This window comes from Agelaius phoeniceus, chromosome 2 (genome assembly GCF_051311805.1).
Source record: "Agelaius phoeniceus isolate bAgePho1 chromosome 2, bAgePho1.hap1, whole genome shotgun sequence".
NCBI classification, from domain to species: Eukaryota; Metazoa; Chordata; class Aves; order Passeriformes; family Icteridae; genus Agelaius; species Agelaius phoeniceus.
The window spans coordinates 30,686,050-30,705,644 of NC_135266.1; the positions used below are offsets into that span (position 1 = coordinate 30,686,050).

General features: G+C 42.5%; 1 protein-coding gene across 1 annotated transcript in view; it reads left to right on the top strand.

Moving 5' to 3' along the window:
* Positions 1 to 468: 468 nt before the first annotated feature.
* The window catches only part of TBC1D8 (TBC1 domain family member 8), a 49,325-nt gene continuing 30,198 nt past the window's right edge, over positions 469 to 19,595 (top strand). Inside the window, exons 1-3 of the mRNA XM_077173408.1 lie at positions 469 to 728; positions 14,418 to 14,528; positions 18,944 to 19,062. Coding sequence (XP_077029523.1) covers positions 602 to 728; positions 14,418 to 14,528; positions 18,944 to 19,062 — 357 coding nt within the window. The 5' untranslated portion in view covers positions 469 to 601. The remainder of the gene's footprint in view (positions 729 to 14,417; positions 14,529 to 18,943; positions 19,063 to 19,595) is intronic.

Below are 19,595 nucleotides of genomic sequence, written 5' to 3' on the forward strand. Positions count from 1 at the left end.
GCTGCGGGTTCACGCTTTAGGCTTAGATCTAGAAGGAAACAGGAAGGCAGAGACACCCCCATCCCCCCAACCTCTCTCCAAGCCCAGGACACCCTTTCCTTCCCGCACTGCTGGCGGCTCCGCGGGGGGACCTGCGGGGCACACGCCGGGGGTGCGGGGACTGCCCCAGCCGCTGTAAAACGCAGCGGGAGCCGCCCGGCTGCGGTCCCGGCGCAGGGCATCCTCCAGGACCCCGGGGTACCGCGGCGGCCCCAGCGGGCTCTATGTGGGGCTCGGGGCGCCACGGGACCCCCGAGAGGGCGAACCTGGCCCTCCCCCGGACCCGGTTCTCCCTCCCTCCGGCCGGAGCGCCCCGCCGTCCCCCCTGACGGTGCGGAGCAGCAAAGCCCCGCTGCACAAAGCCCCCGGCTCCGCGGGAAGGGCGGCCCGTGCCCGGGCTCCTCCCCCGGCCCCTCCCCGGCGGCCGGGCCCGCGCCGAGGGAGCCGGAGCCGGCGCCGCGCAGCCCGCGGGGGGCGATGTGACCCGAGCGGCCGGGTGCGGTGCCGTGCGGGGCAGGCGGGCTCGGAGGGGGCACAGAGCGGGACTTCGAGCCGGGGGAAGATGTGGCTGAAGCCCGAGGAGGTGCTGCTGAAGAACGCCCTCAAGCTGTGGGTCACGCAGAAGAGCAGCGGCTACTTCATCCTGCAGCGGCGTCGGGGTCACGGAGACGGCGGCGGCCGCTTCACGGGTACCTGCGGGCGTGGGGTGTCGGCGGGGCGCCGGGCCGGGCCGGACCGGGCCGGGTGGCAGATCCCCGCTGCGTCTGCCCCACGGGAACTTGGCCGCGCCGGGGCACCCGCCGGCGGGTCGGGCTGCGGGAAGCGGGAGCGGCCTCTTTGTTCGGGCCGGGCACGAGTGGCCCGACTCGGCGATAGCGGAGGCGCCGCGGGTCCCCCGCCGCGGGCAGTGCGGAGGCAGCCGCCGGCCGGGAGGTGCGGGCCGCCCCGGCTCCCCTCGAGCTGCCTGGGGAGCAGCTTCGCGTTTCTGCAGCCTTGAGCACCGCCGAAGCCACTTTTATTGTTACTTCCCCGCTCTCCCCTCCCGATGGGCTTCTCGGCGTGACTGAGGGCGGGCGCGGAGCCCGTCAGGAGGTGCGGAGCCGGTGCCCGTGGCCGGAGGATGCGGCTGGGGAGAGCCGCCCGGGAGTGCAGCCCGCGGGACGCGACGGAGGTCCCTGGGGCCGGCAGTGAGAGGTGCAGGGATGGTGCCGGGGGCACGCAGTGGGATGTGGTACCCGTGCCCCTCCGGGACCGTCCGCGACCTGCCGCTCGCCTCCCCTTTCTATAACGAGGGCTATATAAGTACACATAGGACTCCTGGCTTTTGGGCGAGACATGACATTGCGGGGCGGGGGTTATGAATTCACTGTTGTGTAAAGTGCCTTCTGTCTTATTTTTTGCATTAATTCTGCTCCGGGTTATGGTGGCTGTAGATCGGGCACGTTATATCCATGTGGCACTCCAGATACGTGTAGTGAAGGGTGTGCACGGAGTTATTCACGCTCTACCCTCGCAACAGTATGGATCCGTGAATAACTCCGGCGAGAATGATGTGTTAGGCTGCGCTGACGTTGTAGCATAGGGAATTTGGGCCAAACTTTTGGTTCGAAGACAGCAGCAACTGAATTCAAATAAACAATTCCTTGGAGAATTAATATCGTTTAACAGTGTAGTTCTTACTAAAAAGCAAACCAGGCTGTTTTGAATATTATAAAGTGAGAAGTTTTAATGGTAGCTTATATATTTGAAAGAATTGTCAGGTATTTTAAAAATCAGTATTTTCTGTGGAATTTAAAAAGCTGCATTACCACGTTCATTATTTATGTTATGAAAATCTTTTTTTCCTGAACTATTGACCCTTGCCATTTGATAATACTGCTTTCTGCATTGTTGCCTTTTTTAATTGGGTCTTATCCTACCTGTCCATAAAGCGCACAAAACTTGAACTGTGGCTTGGTAGATTGCATGCTGTCAATGTATCACTAATGAAATGGAAGTTTTGCCAGCAAGTTAAAACACTTAACCTCCTATTTTCTTCTGCCCTGTTTGGAAGTCAGGCTGCTCTTTTGTGACAGTAAAGACGATGTGGATTAATTTTCAGAGTTAAAAATAGCCGTTTACAGCTGCTTGATTTAGGTCCAGGACAATCATGAGGTTCAGTTTCACAAATGTTAATGCCTTGCGCCTGAGCTTTTCACTACAGAAATTTGCAAGCTTAAACTAAACAAACTGCTTTTCTCTCTGGTTCAGTTTCAGGTGAATCATTTTGCTGAATCTACAGTGCACAGGCTTGCTCAAATCTCTTTTGGCTGGCAAAGAAAGCCACTCCTGTCTTGCACATTTTTCCAAGGGAACTGTAGGTTCTGACAGTCTCTTAAACCATTTGGAAACGTTTGTATTTCAAAGGGCTTAAGAATTTGAGTCCTAAAACCAAAGTGCAGGAGTTACAGAGCATTTGATATGGCTGGGGTTAGATAGTGTAATTTTATTTTTTCAGTTTTTACTTGCAGTGAAGGAAATGGAGATGGGTGCTTAGAAACAGCAAGGCTTTGCTGGTGTGTGTTTGCTTTCAGTGCAAAACTTATCTCCTGATTCTTGCTTTACATGACTGCAGAGACACTTAATTAGTACATGTCTTTCCCAAACTGGCAGAAGGGCAGTAAAGCTCTGCCACATTTCAGAGTATGATTTACCAAGTGGCAAAGCCAAAAGCTAGAAGTTTTTGTCTGTGTTACTGGGGAAGCAAAGCTTAAGTGAGAACAATATCCAAATCTGTTTTCCCTTTAATAACTTGATCCCTGGGCAACTGCAGTTACATTTTATGAAAAGGAAGAAGTTTCAAAGATGTGAAGATTCGGTACATGAGAGCAGGTGCCACAGCAGAAGAGGATCTCAGCTCCTGCAGGGGAGGAGGAGGCTGCATATCCTGAGGCTGTGTTAGACCTAGGTAGGATCAGCAGAACAAAACTCTGAGAATGTTAGATTTCATACAAGTGTAGATGGAGCAGCTGACCACCTGTGACATAATTTGCTTTCAGCAGGGTGGAAAGGTGTGATGCCTGAGTTGCCCTTGTGCATGTTGCCACAACATGGTATTTGCACTGAACCTGTGTGAGGACATCTGTTTTATGGCCCAATTCTCATATTTGCCTGTCTCTTTCTTCTAGTACTCTTCTTTGTTCTTACCAGGGCATTTTAACTATTAGGTAAGAGTAAGTTAGCACAGCTGGAGGGTGTATTTTATGTGGATTTAATTCCTGAAGAATGCACTAAAGACAGTCTCTTGCACAAAAGTGCTTTTTCCCCCCATATCTGTGTTTCTTTGTGTACTGTGTTTTTGTCAGACGCTGAGCAGATGTTTGTGAGAGACTCTATTTCCTACTGTTATTTAATTTGTGTCCTAGGGCAGTTCCCAAATGCACACTGGGCTTGCAAGCAGAGGGTACAAACAATGATGGGGGTTGTATTTAACTCTTCATTGCTTCCCCAGTCTCGTTCTGGTTTTTGTCTTCCTTAGGGATATGCTTTTTGAAGTAAATGTTTAACTTGCTCCTTTACCTGGATCTCTTCTTGACAGCTCTGCTGGTCAGAGACTTAATAAGAAAATTGAAAATGTTTAGAAATACTTTAAAAATCTGAATTGCAATTTTTTATTTAATGACTAATTTTAAGTTACAGATTTAAACAATTATTTAGCTCATCAATATCAGTTGATTTTGGAGTTTTCTTTGCCTAATTGTAGAGCACTGTAGTGATCCCTACAGAAAAAGATTTGTGATGTAGCCATGATTAACAGATCAGAGTTAATTTGATTTAATTCATACTGATGTCTTTGGTTCTGATGTTACATATTAATGATAAGCTTGATATGGCAGTAGTAAAAAATACTGTCAAATGCCTTATGGTAAATACTGCAAGATGGTTTTGCCTTTAAATGAATCACTACTTTAATTTTTAGGAAGGGATATTGAAATCTTTATGCACCTTCCTCTTTGATTAGTTTTCTGCATTTTGACAGCAAAACTGCTTGTTCTGGGATATGTTGGGAAGGATTTTATCAGGAGTGCTGGACTGAGAGTAGTCTTTCACTCTTCCTGAGCAGCTAGTGTTGCAGTTTTTGTTTATACAGTGCTTCACATTGCACACTCTTAGCATATAAAAACCCACTTAGCAACACTTGTGAATCTTTCCTTTTATAAATAAGGTTAAATAAGACCTTAAGATGAACTCTTGTTTCAAGCAGCTTTTTGTCTGGTTGAGATACAGTGCTTCTTTAACTTCTTGCTTGAAGTAGATCAATAAAAATTATGTTTTGTTCTTGTTTTACCCATGTTTTTAATTTAGCTATGATATTTTTCCCTACTCTTCTAGCTTCCATTTTCAGCTCAGGGCACTTTCCAAGCTGGATATAGTTTTGCATTATTTGAAACTTGCAGAGAACTAACATTTTAAAAGGAAATTAATTTATTTTTTAGTTCTTACAAAACTTTTTTGGTTCACAACTTTAAATATAATAGACTGGCAGAAAAAACATCTTCTGTATATGAATCTAAGCCTTATTATTGCTTTAATAAATATAAATGTGGTAGGCATGGTAAATACATTTCCAAGCTCCATCTTTAATGGAGCTTGGAGGATTTAATTTTTTCTCTTAAATAAATTTTTTGCAGGGCAATAGCTTTTGAACTCACCTACCAACTACCTCTTGAGTGGAGAACTGTCTAGTTTGTGTGAGAAGACCTTTCTTCCTTATTTTCCCTTTGCTTGGGTGTTAGTTTTTATAAGGCATACAGAGAAATGGCTACTGATAAGCTCTGTAAAATTTTCCTGGAAATGAAAAATTAAAAGATCTTTTGCTGCTCTTTCATACTCTACTGTCCAAGCAGTCCTGTAATCATTGTCAATAGTTCAGCTTTTGGTGGCCCTGCACATCTCCCAAGGTCTGAAGTAAATAATTTCATAATGGGAAAGGCAGTAAGAGGACCACAGTGGATGAAGATTGCTGCAGCTCAGATGGGGAATTCATCTAGATTGCCCCTATTCATTACATTGTAGCAGAGGAGGGTCCAAAATACCTCAAGACTTGGATTTTTACCAGGGAATGCAAATAAGAATCCCCATACTTTTTTTTTTTTTTTTTTTTTTTTTTTTTTTTTTTTTTTTTTGCTTTCTGGAGAGGCAAAAGGCAAAATTAGTAGCCTGTCATATTAAATGAATTATTCATTATCAAATATCATAATCAATATTCATTATAAAAATATCATAATCATATAATTATCAAATAGAATCATATTAAAAGGCCTATCCCAATACAGTTTTCAGAAAAGTGTTCCTTTTTGTCTTAATATATGTTCAGGATACCAAAATAAGTTAGACTCAATCTCAGCACGAATGAAGAAAACCCCAAACCCAAGAGTACACTTTCATTTTAAATTAAGCAGTTTGAGGAGAGGAAGGTGCCACAATACTGATGTTAATAGAGGATATTGGTAATGGTTACTGTCAGTATTCATGGTTTTGTTTCCTTAAGGAACAGCTCTCTGAAGCCTTGCACAGGAGAAGGAGAAATATGCATACTTTATTGAAAGCTTGGACTCTTGTCAAAACATTATCTAGCCTTGCCCACAACTGGAATTCAGATCAGCAGGTTTTTTTTTTCCTTTTTTTCCTCTCTTTATTTTACTGTAACATTTTTTTAAGGAGAATGCATATTTAGAAGTGCTTTCCCAAGAGGATGGCTTCTCCATTACAGTGTTTGGCCAAGAGGCATGAGCTGGAAGGACAGGAGCAGGGTGCCAAGCTACCACCTGCAAAGCTGGGCACCCCAGTTCCTGACCTCTGAGCCCCTGAGCTGTGTGTGCCACTCTGGCCCCCTCTGCTTGCCTTTCTGGGGTGAGTTACCTGCTCCTGAGCACTGCTGTGGTGCTGAGATGGCTAAGGGGAAATGCATGTGCTTGTGTTGAAATGTTAGCAGTGTGTTAAGTGCCAGTATTAAAGGTGAGGAAATACCTGTGCTTGGAAAGGAGGAGCTGGGTTGTGTCTGCACAGGGACTGACCACCACCTTGTGCAAGACTAATCCAGTAAACCCTACAGTGGCTTTTTATTTTCATGATGTGGAGGCCAAATGGCACAGAAAAAGGCAGGAAAATCCTAGAATGATTTGGGCTGAATGAAGGACCTTAAAGACCATCTAGTTCCAACCCCCCTGCCAAGGGCAGGGACTGCTCCCACTAGAGCAGGTTGCTCAGAGCCCCATCCAGCCTGGCCTTCAGCACTTCCAACACAGGGCATCCACAGTTTCTCTGGGCAACCTGATTCAGTGTCTCACCACCCTTGCAGGAAAAAATGTCTTCCCTATAAAATAAATGAACATGTCAGTGGTGGGTGAGTTAGTGTAGCACTAGTTTGGTCTATTCAGCATTATTTACAGTACCCACCGAAAAAGAGACTTTTTTATACTCCCCTGAGTAGTGGTGCATGTTTGAATAATCTACAGGGCTGCAGCAGCAACTGGTATATCCCATCTTCTTGTGCATATTCAGGTGGAAAACAGTTTCAGGTATTTTTACTTGTAACATGAGAACCAAAGCATTTGGCTCAGTGGCCTTCAGGGTTATAAAAATAGGCTTGGCTTGAGCTGGACTGATGGCAGAGGACTGAGATAAGCAGCTGTGAGTGCTTTGCCATGGCAGCATGCCCACCTGGGGAAACAGCCCGTGGGGAAGCTGTGCTGAGGAGAAATAATCAGTGCTCCAGGGTGGGGATGCCATTTCCACCATTCCAGGAGAGACAGTTCATAATTCATCTCACTTCTTCCTCCTGTGTGGTCTCTCCCTCTGCATGTGGTGGTCTGACACAAGCACTTAGCATCACATCCAGGGATAGGGGAGTCATGGGGACCATGGGACACCAGCCCCTACGAGACATGCTTGAGCTCCCCACATTCCTCATGTCCACCTTCTCTCCATAGCACTGGATAAAACTCCATAGCATTAAATACATAATGATTAAGTATTTTGTTACAATTTGTTTCTACATACCAGGTTGAAAAAAGTCCCAATTCAACAGAAACCAATTTACCCAGTGGCAGTGTTTGATCTGGCAAGGTCTGTGCTAGAAGTAATGTAAGGGTTTGGATGTTGGGTATTTTCCTGGGTGAATAAATACTTGGAGCATAGGTCTTTATGCTGAAATCTAATGTTGTCTGTGCTTATCTTGCAGTGTGGTGAGCCCTTATCATTTCAAAGGAAACAGAGCCTTCCTACAGCCGTTGCAGGAGTTCTCCTTCATCCTTTTTCTTATGTACTTACCCAAATAAGTTTTGCAACTCCTTTTTTCTGGTGGTAGAAGTGTAATAAATACTTTTGAATGGGTACTGTACTGGACTGTACTGGATCAAAACCTGTTTATACAATTTTGCAGAATTCAACAAAGACAGTGTGGTTGCATTAAGCCGTTGTTATTAGCAGCTTTGCGTAAGTGATGGTGTTATCCATCAAAACCATGGATTTTAGGGTGGCCTGAGTGAAATCAACAACCCACTAAACATCTGAGTTTTGAACTTTTAGAGAAATCAAATGATATGAAAGATCTAGAGATGTCCCCAATCATTTATGCTGGGGGCCACCACTGGCCAACAGTAGCTTCATGACCCCTGCCCTGGGCTGTATCCTACCTCGGTGCAGCTCAAAAGCTTCCACCTTAGCCTGGAATGCCCAGGGCTGGCACTCCCTGGGTGAGGATAGAGGCTGCAGTGGTGCTCACTGCATCTCAGCCCTGGGTCATGGTCACAAGTTAGGGCTCCTGCGTGGGGAGGTGGTTGAGGCCTGATGAGAATCAGCTTCATGGTCCTCCCATCCCTCTCTCAGCAAGGACATTGGTCCTAGGGAGAGCTTCCAAGATGCCTTGCAGAGCCAGGCAAGCAATCTGTGCTATTTGGTGCTGTCCCAGGAGTGCCCTTTGGCCAGGCTGAGCTTATCCTGGTGTGAAAAGCAGCTTTCTGTTCCAGCTAGAGCCCAGGGATGGCAGGGGTAGGGAATGGGTACATCCATGTGTCCCTCCCTGTGTTCTGCCTGGAGGTGGGCTGTTCCTTCAGGCAGTTTGCTTGCCTCCCCTAGCATGGCTAATTGCTGCCCACCATGGCTCTTCTGAGACACTAATTGTTTGTAAATCATTGCAGGATGGAGGAAGCTATGTGGAGAAGTGTAATTAGGATTCGGGGTATGAAGTGCTTCTCTGCCTCAAAAAGCCAAGAATAATTCTGCTTTATTGAAGCTGTTCAATTTCACTGTCCTTAAAAAAAAAACACTCCACCTTTATTTTTATGATCATGTGAATTGTTTGATTTGTTCTTTTCTCCCAATTCACATACCTAAACAGCTTAGAGTGATTCTTGCAGCTATTAACTCTCCTTGTAAAACTGCAGCCACTGGGAAGCAGCCTGTACTGTTAGCTCCTCCACTTCCTGGAAGAGCTTTCTCCTTTCCAGTAAGAGTGCAGCTTTTTTCAGACAACTGGGCTTATTTTTCTTTCTTTCCCCTGCTTTCTCTGGTGGAGCAGATGTAGCAAGCAGCAGTGAGCTCCCAAGGATGAATTTGAAGGCATGCTTTTTCCTTCATGGTTTCGCACTGGAGCAATGCTGCTCTGTGACTGTAATTGTAAATACTCCAATTTGCTGGTTTTGTACAAAAATAAAAAATAACCTAGTCTGACTGAGAAAAAAGGGTATGAGTACTTAAAACATGGCTTTGGCATGATATGAGTGAGCGTAGCCACCAAGTGCTCTTTTTCATGTCCCTGCAGATCAGTCACTGCAGTCCCTAGAGACCATGTGGTGCCATAATTTTCTTGACTTTGGAAGTGCCAGGTTCCTGCAGCTGAGAGAAACCTCAGCTTTGGAGTCCCTGAACATCTTGGCAATCTGGTTTGGGTCCTTGTGTGGTGGTGGTCCTGTGCCTGTTTTCTTGGAAGGGCTAGATGTGGCAAATGCTCTTCAGTCAGGCATTGTTGCACATCTGTCTCAGGTGCAGTGGAAATCTCAAGGGTTTTTTTTTTTCAAAGTAGACTTAGGAGAAGAGGAAGGACAGTTTTCTCTCTGCTTCAAACTTCTGCAGCAGTCACTTTGTTTGTACAGTGACTAAAGGTGTTCCCCAGGATGCTGGAGATGCAGTCAGGACTCTGTCTTCTCTGCCACCCCTTTCATTTTGGTAGAGAGGGTGTAAGTGCTTGATTTGGGAAGTTCATGGCTGTGTGGGAACAGGTGCCTCTGTGCATCTGACCCTCTGTTCCCCAGATTTTAAAAGTGCTATCAGAATTTCTTACTGACCAATTGCAGATACCACATGTAATTGCTTCTTGGAGCTACACTGGCTTTCATTCCCCACTTTGTAATGGATGGATGAGTTCATGTTAATCAAAAGATCCTGGCTGTGGTGACTAAGTGTCTTACTTAAAAACCAAGGAGAACTGAAAGGGTAACAATGCTGAGTGTTGTGACACCGCAGGCTTCCTTGTCACTTAGATTTAAATCTCCTTTTTTTTTTTCTTCTCCCCGTCCTTCTTCCCCCAGTGCCCCCCTTCACTTCCCCCCCCCCCCCACCAAAAAAAAAAAAAAAAAAAGGCAAGCAGTTTTGGTCTTTTCCCTTTTTGTTTAATTTTTTTGGGAGGGTTTTATTAACTTGTTAGTCCTGGACTCCTAAGTCCCTCTGTCTTGCAGCATGGTTTAGCTGCTGAAGTGGCCACCCCATTTTTGAGTAGTTCTCAAAAAATTTCCCTTTAAGGCCTTTCATATATGATGGAGGTAGGTAGAAATCATCTTGCTGTATGTAGAGGGTATCTTGGACTGCCTTTTGAATATTGTCTTAAAAGATGGAGATAACAGATGGTTTTTCAGTTTGAGTTTCGAGTTCGGCTTTACTCACCCTCTGCCCCATGACTTGGAAGTTTAAAATGATTTTAGAAATCCCACATAGATGATTAACAGTGATTTGGGAAAGGAGCCTGCATTCTTTAATTTGAAAGATATGGAACATTTAGTAGAAGTTGGTATAAAGTTAACCTAATGTAAACACGTTCCTTTTACTAGATTAGTTATGAACATGATACAAGAGAAATTGTAATGCAATCTTTTATCTTTAAGTGGGGGAAGAAACCATATCTTTAAAGATGAAGAGTAGTGCACTTTTGATAGTTCATTTGAGAACCTGATGCTTATAGAAATGTCCTTGATTAATTTTTATATGTGTGTGAAGAAATGCTCAGCAAATCCATAGTGCATGATGTCCTGTTTGTGTTCTATTTGGTTACAGGTTGACCTCTGTAAAGGAGAGACAGTACCTACCTGTTGTAGAATTTGAAATTGTTTCATGCTAATTTTAAACTCAAATTTATTTCTTGTATTGTATCCATTGTATGCACATACATTTGATACAAGTAGATGTGTTTTACTTGAAGGTGTTTTCTTTACTCAAGCAACCAAATATGCATGAAAGTAGATGTTTCAGTGAAATAAAAACTACCAAATAAAGCATGGGATTTCTAGTGAGTTTTCCAGATATGTTTTATAAATATACTTCTGAAAAATATAGATAGCTGTTGCCTCTATCTGAAATTCAGCTTCCAGCTAAAGTGTTTAGATTTATTGAGAACGTATAACTTCAGCAGAAAAGTGTCTTTCCCCTTCTCCTGTCTTCTTCTCCATATGTGTCAAAAGTATGCATATTACACCAGACATCTGCATATGAATTTTAGCCTAAAAATATTCCTTCTGCATGAAGAAACTTGCACCTTTTGAGGAACCTGCAATGTTCTGTCAGTGGTCTTTCGTGAGAGGCTTTGTAAACCAATGTCTGCAGCTTTCCATAGTACAGTTAGTATATGGTTATTTGGTTTTCCTGAAATATTTCTGTGTCTTGGGAGGTCAGAAAACGGACAAGAAGTTGGTGAAGTGGCTCATTAAAGGGGAAGAGCTACTCTGAATTTTAAGTTCCTCCCAAAAATCTTGTCTCATATAGGATGAAAAAAAAAAAAAAGAGCTTTGGGAAGAAAACCAGGGTAGCAGTTCTCTTTTCCTCTTCTGCTTCTGTTTCCTTTTCATTTTTTGCTGTCTTGAATTATAGATGGTTTCACTTTCATCTATGATGTGGAAGAAGTCTGCATCACCCTGACTGAAGGCAAGCTGATGTGTCAATATGTGAGCCAGAGGCTCTTAATGTAATTTATCTTGCTAGCCAGATACCCTTCTGTTTTTTAAACACATTCTGTTTTATAAAAGACCTTCCATGGAACCAACTGATTGGACATGTTATGAGGCAGGTGTTTGCTCACAAGCTGGGTATTTTTCATAGCAGAAGTTTCAACATCAGTGTACTGTTGTTTGTTTCTTCACTCAGGGATCTTTAGGTTGGTTGTTTTTCAATCTTATGATGCAAAAGTTACCCCGAATTAATTATGAGGCAACTTACACTGGAAAAAAATTGCCTCTAGTTTTGGTAATTTTCTTGTTACCAGAGTTTCAACTAAATTATCATATTGGCCAGGGTGTGTATATTAATGTTGAATCCTTTTCATGCTTCTGCAAATGCACTCTTAGTAATCTCTTTTTTCTGTTCTCTCTCTATCTCTGTCTGTCTCTCAGCCAAAAAATAAAGGAGCCTCTAAACACGGGGATGGGACCCACTCTTTGTGCTGGCTCAACTTTAGCAGTACTTGCTCTTATTTTCCTTTGCTCCCCTTATGACCCCACTGCAGCCTCTCCTGGCAGAGGTGGGACAGGACAGGACTCCTTGTGGGTGGCTTAGGATTTATGTGTGGAGTTGCTGTTCCCTTGCAAAGCACTCACAGAGGGGCCAGGCCACCTGGGCTTTATTCTGGCAGGTATCCTGATGGCCATGCTCTTTTTCTTCTCTTTGTGTCTTAGTTCTGGCTCCTCTTTGTCATCCTGAGTTAATATTTTAGCTATGGATAGTTTAGAAATGGGAGGTGATTATTTCTTTGTACAGTTGAAGGAGGAATGGTTTTCTTTTTAATAGTTTGTAAGCAAAATGGAAATTGTAAGCAGAAGTAAACAGTGAGAAGAGGAATTGGGTTTTCTGGTCTGTTATTCAGGAAGAGAAAAAGGAATTAATTTTGCACAGGCTAAGAATTAGTAAGGCAAAACTTTGCAGCTACTTCTGTGCTGTCATGTGTTTGTTTCATGGTTTCTGAAAGGAAAAAAAGATCTTTCACAAATTAGATTTTCATTTAGCATTCTCTAGGGATTTTGGTAGCACTTGCTGTTAGTTGACTTTTTTCTATGACTTTAGTGAAATGAAAAAGAATCTTTCTCCTAAGCCTATCATCAATTCTGAAATTTGGAAGTTAAATTCTATTTCTGTTCTCTGCATCATTAAATGCTTTCTTTAATCCAATGTTTTGAAGACTGCACACTAAAGTTTTCTGCATACTGCTTTCTGTGAGCACAGCTAATTTGATACCTTTTATACTAGGATGAGTTTTTATGCTTTTTTCTTGTAGTTATAGGAGAGCATGTAGCAATTTCAGATACTATACATGTCATCAGTCTGCAAATTCAGAGCTCCATTTTAAACAGATGGGTGTAATATGTGGTCACATATTTAAGTGAGAAGCACACTGCTGTTGAAGAGTGTTTCACTGTACAGTTTTAAGACATATTGCGTCCAACTTCTGCTTGGCTTTGAAAGCATCATTGATGTTTTGTGTGTGTGCAAGGAGGAAGTATTTAATGTAATTTTCTTTGCTCTCAGGTTATTGATGCTGTTCCATGTGAGCTTCTTACAGCTCCTGGACCCGAAAGTGGTTCAAATGCTGTTTGGTTGTGTTATACTCAAATTAATTAGCTGTCATTTGTTATCCCAGTGAGAAGGCAATTAGGACTTTGTAGGTCTCTATTATTTCCATTAATCACTTGGGTGATGGACTGGAGAATGCCATATTTAAAACAGCATGTGGTGCCAAGGGCTGGCAAACCTTTTGGAGATGGAGATTAGTTCCTTTTGTGTTGGGTTAATGGTGAAGAAACAAAAATACTACAGGTTTAAAAAGTTACATGTGCAAAGAGAAAAAAGTATTACAGAAAACTTCCTAGATACTGTAGGGATAAAACAAACATGATAAGCTGTTCCTCCCTCTCTGCCATCCCTCTCCTTAGGAGATTGTGTCTCTGCAGAATGCACAGGAAAATTGAGTATAAAGCTGCCCTGAATTTCTATTTGTAAGCACCTTAAACCAATTCTGAGTTACTTTAATATGCCAGCTTGCATGTGTAAATCATGGCATTCAGATAACTTTTTCATGGATAGCTTGGTTTTACCTGCTCAGGGGAATGGGTAGCAAGAAACTCCAGGAGCTCCAGGTGTCCTCCAGACTGGAAAGTCTTTTTTGGCGTTAGCAATTGCTGCAGCTCTTCAAAATGAATTTGTCTGTACTGAAATCAAGTGGTGATTTGCAGTGGAATACTGCTGCAAGCTTTCTTGGATACAGTGGTAGGTATGCAAGATACAGGAGGTGATCTCCCCTTCTGCCAGTGGCTGAGACTTCAGGAGCAGTGAGCATCAGGTCCAGTTGAGTGTTGTTCTTAAAGATAAGCTGGAGAGATTCCAGTGTAAGTTCAAGAGCAGTGAGCTGTTTGAAAAACATGACCAAAAAGGAATAGATAAGATGATTTGGATTTCTTTAGAAATAGAGAAATCATTAAACCGTGAAAATTTTTTGTTATGTTGAACGTTAGTATCAGAAGTGCCTGTGGCCAATTACTCTGCATGTTCCAGGGAGCAAGATTAATTTCCAGCAAGAAAGTTTAAGATTGTGGTAGTTGACTTGTTTGTTTAGGGTAGGGTTATTTGTTAGGGTTTTTGTTTGGTTTTGGTTTGTGTTTTGTTTGGTTAGTTTTTGTCTTTTTTGTTTGTTTGTTTGGTTTGGTTTTTGTTTGGTTTTTTTTTTGTAAGAATATTTAATAAAAATAGTGGAAGAGGCTACCTGGAGAAATTGTTGTATCTTGATTGTGGCAGGTTTTGAAGAACAGGTTAGACAAACACCACTTACAGCATAGGTGTATTTATCCAACTTCAGAGCAGGGCTGGAACTGTAACTTCTTAAGATGCCCTCAGGTCTTTCCACTTCAGTTCTGTGGTTATATTCATATATATGAGGCAAAACCAGAAATGCAGAGGATTCTATATGCTTTTGATCTTCTAATCTGGTTTGCCTTTTGCCCTCTGAGCACCTGTAAATTAGAAGATAAAACTGGGAAGAATCGTTACATTCTGTATTTTAGTTTTATGGCTGTAACTGTGAAACAACTTGCAGGCTACAGAAGTGAGAACTGGCATTAATCCTCTTTCCCCCATTTTCTTTGCAGGTCGCTTGGTTGGTGCCCTGGACGCCGTGTTAGACTCTAATGCCCGTGTTGCTCCATTTCGAATTTTACTCCAAGTTCCAGGCTCTCAGGTTTACTCTGCCATTGCATGTGGTGAGTTATTGAATGGATCAGAAGTTTACTGGGCCATAGCTATTGGTGAGTCACAGACAGAAAACCCCAAACTGATTCTGAGCATGGTCAGTGTCTGCATGTCCAGGAAGCTCAAGGTAACCCCAGCTAGTTGTGTGTGTGTGGAAAGCTTGTTTAACAACCAAATTAACCTCTGGTTAAAATCACTGAAAAAGTGTTGCCTAGGAACATTAAGTTTCAATGGAAAACTTGTTTAGCTGAGGGTGGTTTGCTGCTTTCATTTTCTCTGCTGCAAAGTAGTGTGGTTCTGTTCCTATGCATGTCTTTTCCTGCAGAAGTGGTCATCCCTTACAGCAAGAAGCTACTTAGTCTAGGCTTTCACCAGCCCAGTCCTGCACTTGCTTACTGTGAAATATCTTCACACACTTTGCTATAATGAAATATACCTGGAACATTTGGAAGATTTAGGAGGTAAAGTTGTTGGAGAGAGAGAATGTCAAATCCCTGATCTGTTATGCACTGATCCCTTTTGCAATGTTTCTGCAACTTTTGAAAGTCAAGCTCATCTTCAGGAACGCGATATTAACATGAGTTGTAGCAACCTTGCCATGACCCAGTAAAAGCCATCTGAAGTTCCATTCATCCCACTGTTGCTTGGTCAGTGTGTAGGGCTGTTCTTTTCTCTTCTGCTCCCATGTAAAAAGTCCTAGCACTGAAATTTACAGCAGTTTTATTTTGGGAATGGTTCAAAGCTGTGACTGGGGAGCATGAGGAAGCATCTCTTTAATGAGAGGACGGCCAGATGCTGGAACAGGATTCCTTCTGAGAGGTGGTTGATGTCCCATCAGACCTGCCAGTGTTTAAGAGGCATTTGGACAAAGTCCTTAATAACTTCAGCTTTTGGTCTGTCCTGAAGTGGTCAGGCAGTTGGACTAGATGATTCCCAGGATTTCAAAGAAAACAAGAAAAGCTTTTTGAAATGCATTAATAACAAAAGGAAAACAAAGAATAATGTGGGCCTGTTACTAAATGAACAGATTGCCCAGAGTGGTTGTGGAGTGTCCCTTACTGGGAACTTCAAGGGCCATTTGGACACAATCTTGTGCAATGTGTTCTGGGATAACCTTGCTTGACCAGGGAGGTTGAACCTGATGACCCATTGAGGTCCCTTCCAACCCTTTCCATTCTGTGATTGTTGTAGATCCCTTCCAACTGACAATATGCTGTCCTATTCTGTTCTTTCTTATACAGATCAAGCCATGAAATAGTTAGGTAATGTAAATGTTGACGTGTCATTTATAGTGTTTGACATAGCAGCCCCTTAAGTGGAAGAGTCATAAGTTTATATATTTATCCTAATCCTTTTCTCTCAACATGTTCATCCAGCAATTTTTCCTTGGTTCAGCAGAGATCCCTCTGCATGTTCCCTATTAATACTGGGAATTTTTCCCTGGGCCAGATGTGTGTATGAAGAAGCTTGCATAAAGTCCATTTGGGCTATTTTTATTTTGGCTAGGTTTTCTTTGTTTTGCAATTGCTCTGTGCTTTCTATCCCTCCTCCCCTCCTTTTTATATTTAAGTAATGCCCTCTCATGGAGAAATTTAAGAGCTTCATGCTGTTACAGTCCTGTGATGAAACCAGGTAGCTTTCACTGGAAAAGCTTTCATGGCTTCCTGATTATTTGAACATATGCAATACTACTGTCTGGGGCTGATCCTTGCCCCACCCACACTCTTACTGCACACAGAATTTGGTGTGGTTTTTTGATTTTGGTTTTTTATTTTTTGAAGGAACTACAAATTACAAACTTGCTGGGTTGGAATGGCTAAGGATTTTGCTGAGACAAACTTACACGATTAATGTTTTCTAAAATTCTCTTTGGCTCTTCTGAATGGATGCTCATCCCTGAGAAAATGAGATTTACAGTAATAGAGCGGAAAGCAGAGGGTCTGTTTTGTGTGCTGCATGGGTAGAACATGCACAGTTGCCAGAGCTGCACAGAAGTAAAGAACCATGGAGCAGAAGCTGTTTGTGAATAATATTGCTGCTGTGAAACCCTGACATGAGTGTCCAGGGGAGAGCTGGCAATAGGAGGCAGAGGAGCATCACCCCAGCCCCTTCTTGGGAAGCTGGAGAAGGACATTCCCCAGACAGAAGTGGCCAGTTCCTGCTGCTGTACAGTGAGGGCAAGGAGCAGTTCCAGGAAATCCTTCCAGTCTCTCCTCTCCAGTGTAACTTAATTGTGGATAGCCATCATGTCATCAGGCAGTTAATTAAAATGACATTTTGCATTGTATGTTGGCAGCCCTCTGTTCCAGGAGCTGTAGGCTTAAATGATAATATATGCATAAGGGCCAGGTCTGTTACAGACATTTGCAAATCTCAGGGGGGTGCTAGGAAATCTGATCCTGCACGGCTGTTCTGGCAGAGATGTTTTAATCCAGATGGTTAATCACATTATACCAGTACAGGAAAAAAAAAGTCTAACCTCACCCCTTGTGTAGAGCCACTTGAATTTTCCTTTCAGAAGGCTCATGGGCAAAAAAGAAACTCAAGACTCAGTCAAGCAAAGTTGGTTTTAGGAGAGGGAGAGCAAAGGATTTGCTGAAAAGTAGGTTTAAAGAAAAGATTCTCAGGAATCAGGCAGTGGTTTGCCAAAACACTTGACATGAGCAGATGAAGAAGGTGGTAGAAGGTGGAATAAAATGCTGTGCAGAACATCAGCACAGGAAGAGGAATAAGGAATGGAAATAAGAGATTGGCAGTGCTTGGGTCAAATCACAGAACAACTTTAAACTATGAAATATATATTATAAATAAAGAAGGGACTCAAAAACTTGAGTTGGTCTGACCAAATGAAAGGGCCAAAATGATCTTTTGGTATTTGAGCAGAAACCCTGGGAGCAGGCAGGAGATACTGCAGGAGTCCCTGTGGAGTATAGCTGCTGCCTGGGCTCAGAGCAGTCCCAGCAGTGGGGATGCTACTGTGAAAGGGATCTTGCTCTCAGCTTATTTCACAAGAGGCAGCCTGACAGCTTGCCCATACACTTGGTATCTTGTAGGTTACTCAGAAATAAAAAGTCAACTCAGTATTTGCTTTGTGCAGCCATTTCAATATAAAATTACTCTTATTTCTGGTATTCTTAAACATTTATATCATTTGTTTTCTTGACCTAAAAGGCTTTTAAGTGTCTCTAATTGTATGATTTTTAAATTTAAATTTAACCTTGATTAATGATATTTAAGAAGTTCCATTACAAGTCCTTCCTGTCAGGGAAGTTAAAGCATGGAAGGTTTCCCTGCCAGCTGGCATTCTGCATGGAAAACAGAGCAGAGGGAAATGGAAAATCCTCACCTAAATTTATCATTTTTTGTTGTTGTGAGGCAACATGATGCATCACTAATGTACAGACAAAACAAATCTTGAGATAATGGGTCTTTTATTTGAGATTAATTTTATTATTATATCCATGTGTGATTTGTATTTCTCTTACATACAGCTATTTCTCTTCTTTCTTCCACAAGCAAGGCTCTAGGAGAAGCACCTATTGCTGCCTTTACTTTTTTACCTATAATTTCTAGTTACTGACCAGTAAGATCTGGAGGGCTCAGATTTTCCCTTGTTGGCCCTGTATGGTGCCCATCTTGCTGTGACTTTTCTGTCCTCGTGCCATGCAGAGACAATTCAGTTTCAAGCAGAAGGAGCCAAAGCAGATCAGTAATGAGTGAAATATTATTTCTGGAGTTAGTGTGAACAGATTAGATTTATAGAACCAGCAAACCCCTCAGGTGTTTAGAGAAAGAAGCTTTAAAGATTTGAAAAGCTGTATTAGTCAAAGATTTCTGTTTGCTTTATTTCTTCCCCAAACTGTAGAAATGTGCTCTTGTAGAACCTTTAGGTGCTGCTGAACCAAACTCTTTTTTAGGTACTTTATTTATTGTAGAGGGTTTTGTATTCCTCTCAAAGGGTGGGCATGTGTTTGTGTGTGGGGTGTGTGTGTGCATGTGTGTATTGAGGGAGGGAGAGAGGAAGATCAGGGACTTTTGGGAACAGGACATAAATCAAAGGTTTCCAGTGGCCACTTAGAGAATGTCATGTCAGAATAAGCTGCAGTCTGGCAGTTCAGGATGAAGTTTTAATGTTTTTTCTGCTTTGACTTTTAATGCAGCATTTGCTGGCTGAGAGCATTCGAGAAGATAAAACTAAAAGCCCTAAAACTAATTCTCTAAAACAATGACGTTTTTGTTTTTCTCTAACTATGCTGCTATGAATGAGACCTTTTTGACCTGTTTGCTACTAAGAATTCTGAGGTTGAAAGTTCAATTTCTCATAATGAATTTATGGAATAGTGCATTTTATGACTTTTTTTCCTCCCTTCCTTATAATTTTATATTGCAGGATTAGTTTCAATATACTATTTTTTTGCTTTTCTAGGTGCCACTGCAGAGGAAATAAACCAGCACTGGGAATGGCTGGAACAAAACTTGCTCCATACTTTGTCTGTGTTTGACAATAAAGAAGATATTGTTAGTTTTGTCAAAGGGAAAGTCAAGGTAAGGAAACTGTCTCACTTGCACCCTCCCCTGTCCAAAATTACATGTGGTTTATTAGAAGAATGTCATGAAGTTGTTGTCACTCATGCTTGGTTTTGACCATAAAAACATGACTTGTTTTCTATGTGGCACTTGCACCTGATGTGGCCAGCACATGAAGCTGCTGGCTCGCCACAGGGTTGGAGAAATGAGCATCCTTTTGTAAGGTTAAAGAATTTTAAAAGTAAAGGAATTTTGTGACCATAAATCAGATTAAAAATAACAATGGTGTGTGGGGAGTAACTTAGAAAGCCTGGAGTCCTGAGCTCTGCTTTTAATGAAATACAAGCTCTAAGAGGAGCTTGGTGATGTCTGGATGGGGGTGTGGGTTCACTGGTGGCTGCTGTACCTCAGGTCCTGCTACAAGCTTTTTCTTACTAAGAGTTTTAATGGGATGCTCTTCCCTCCATACCCTCTTTTTCAGTTTGGAAATTTTGTAGGAACATAATGTATTTGTGAATTTCAACCTTGTTGCTGTAAGCTCTGTGGGCTCT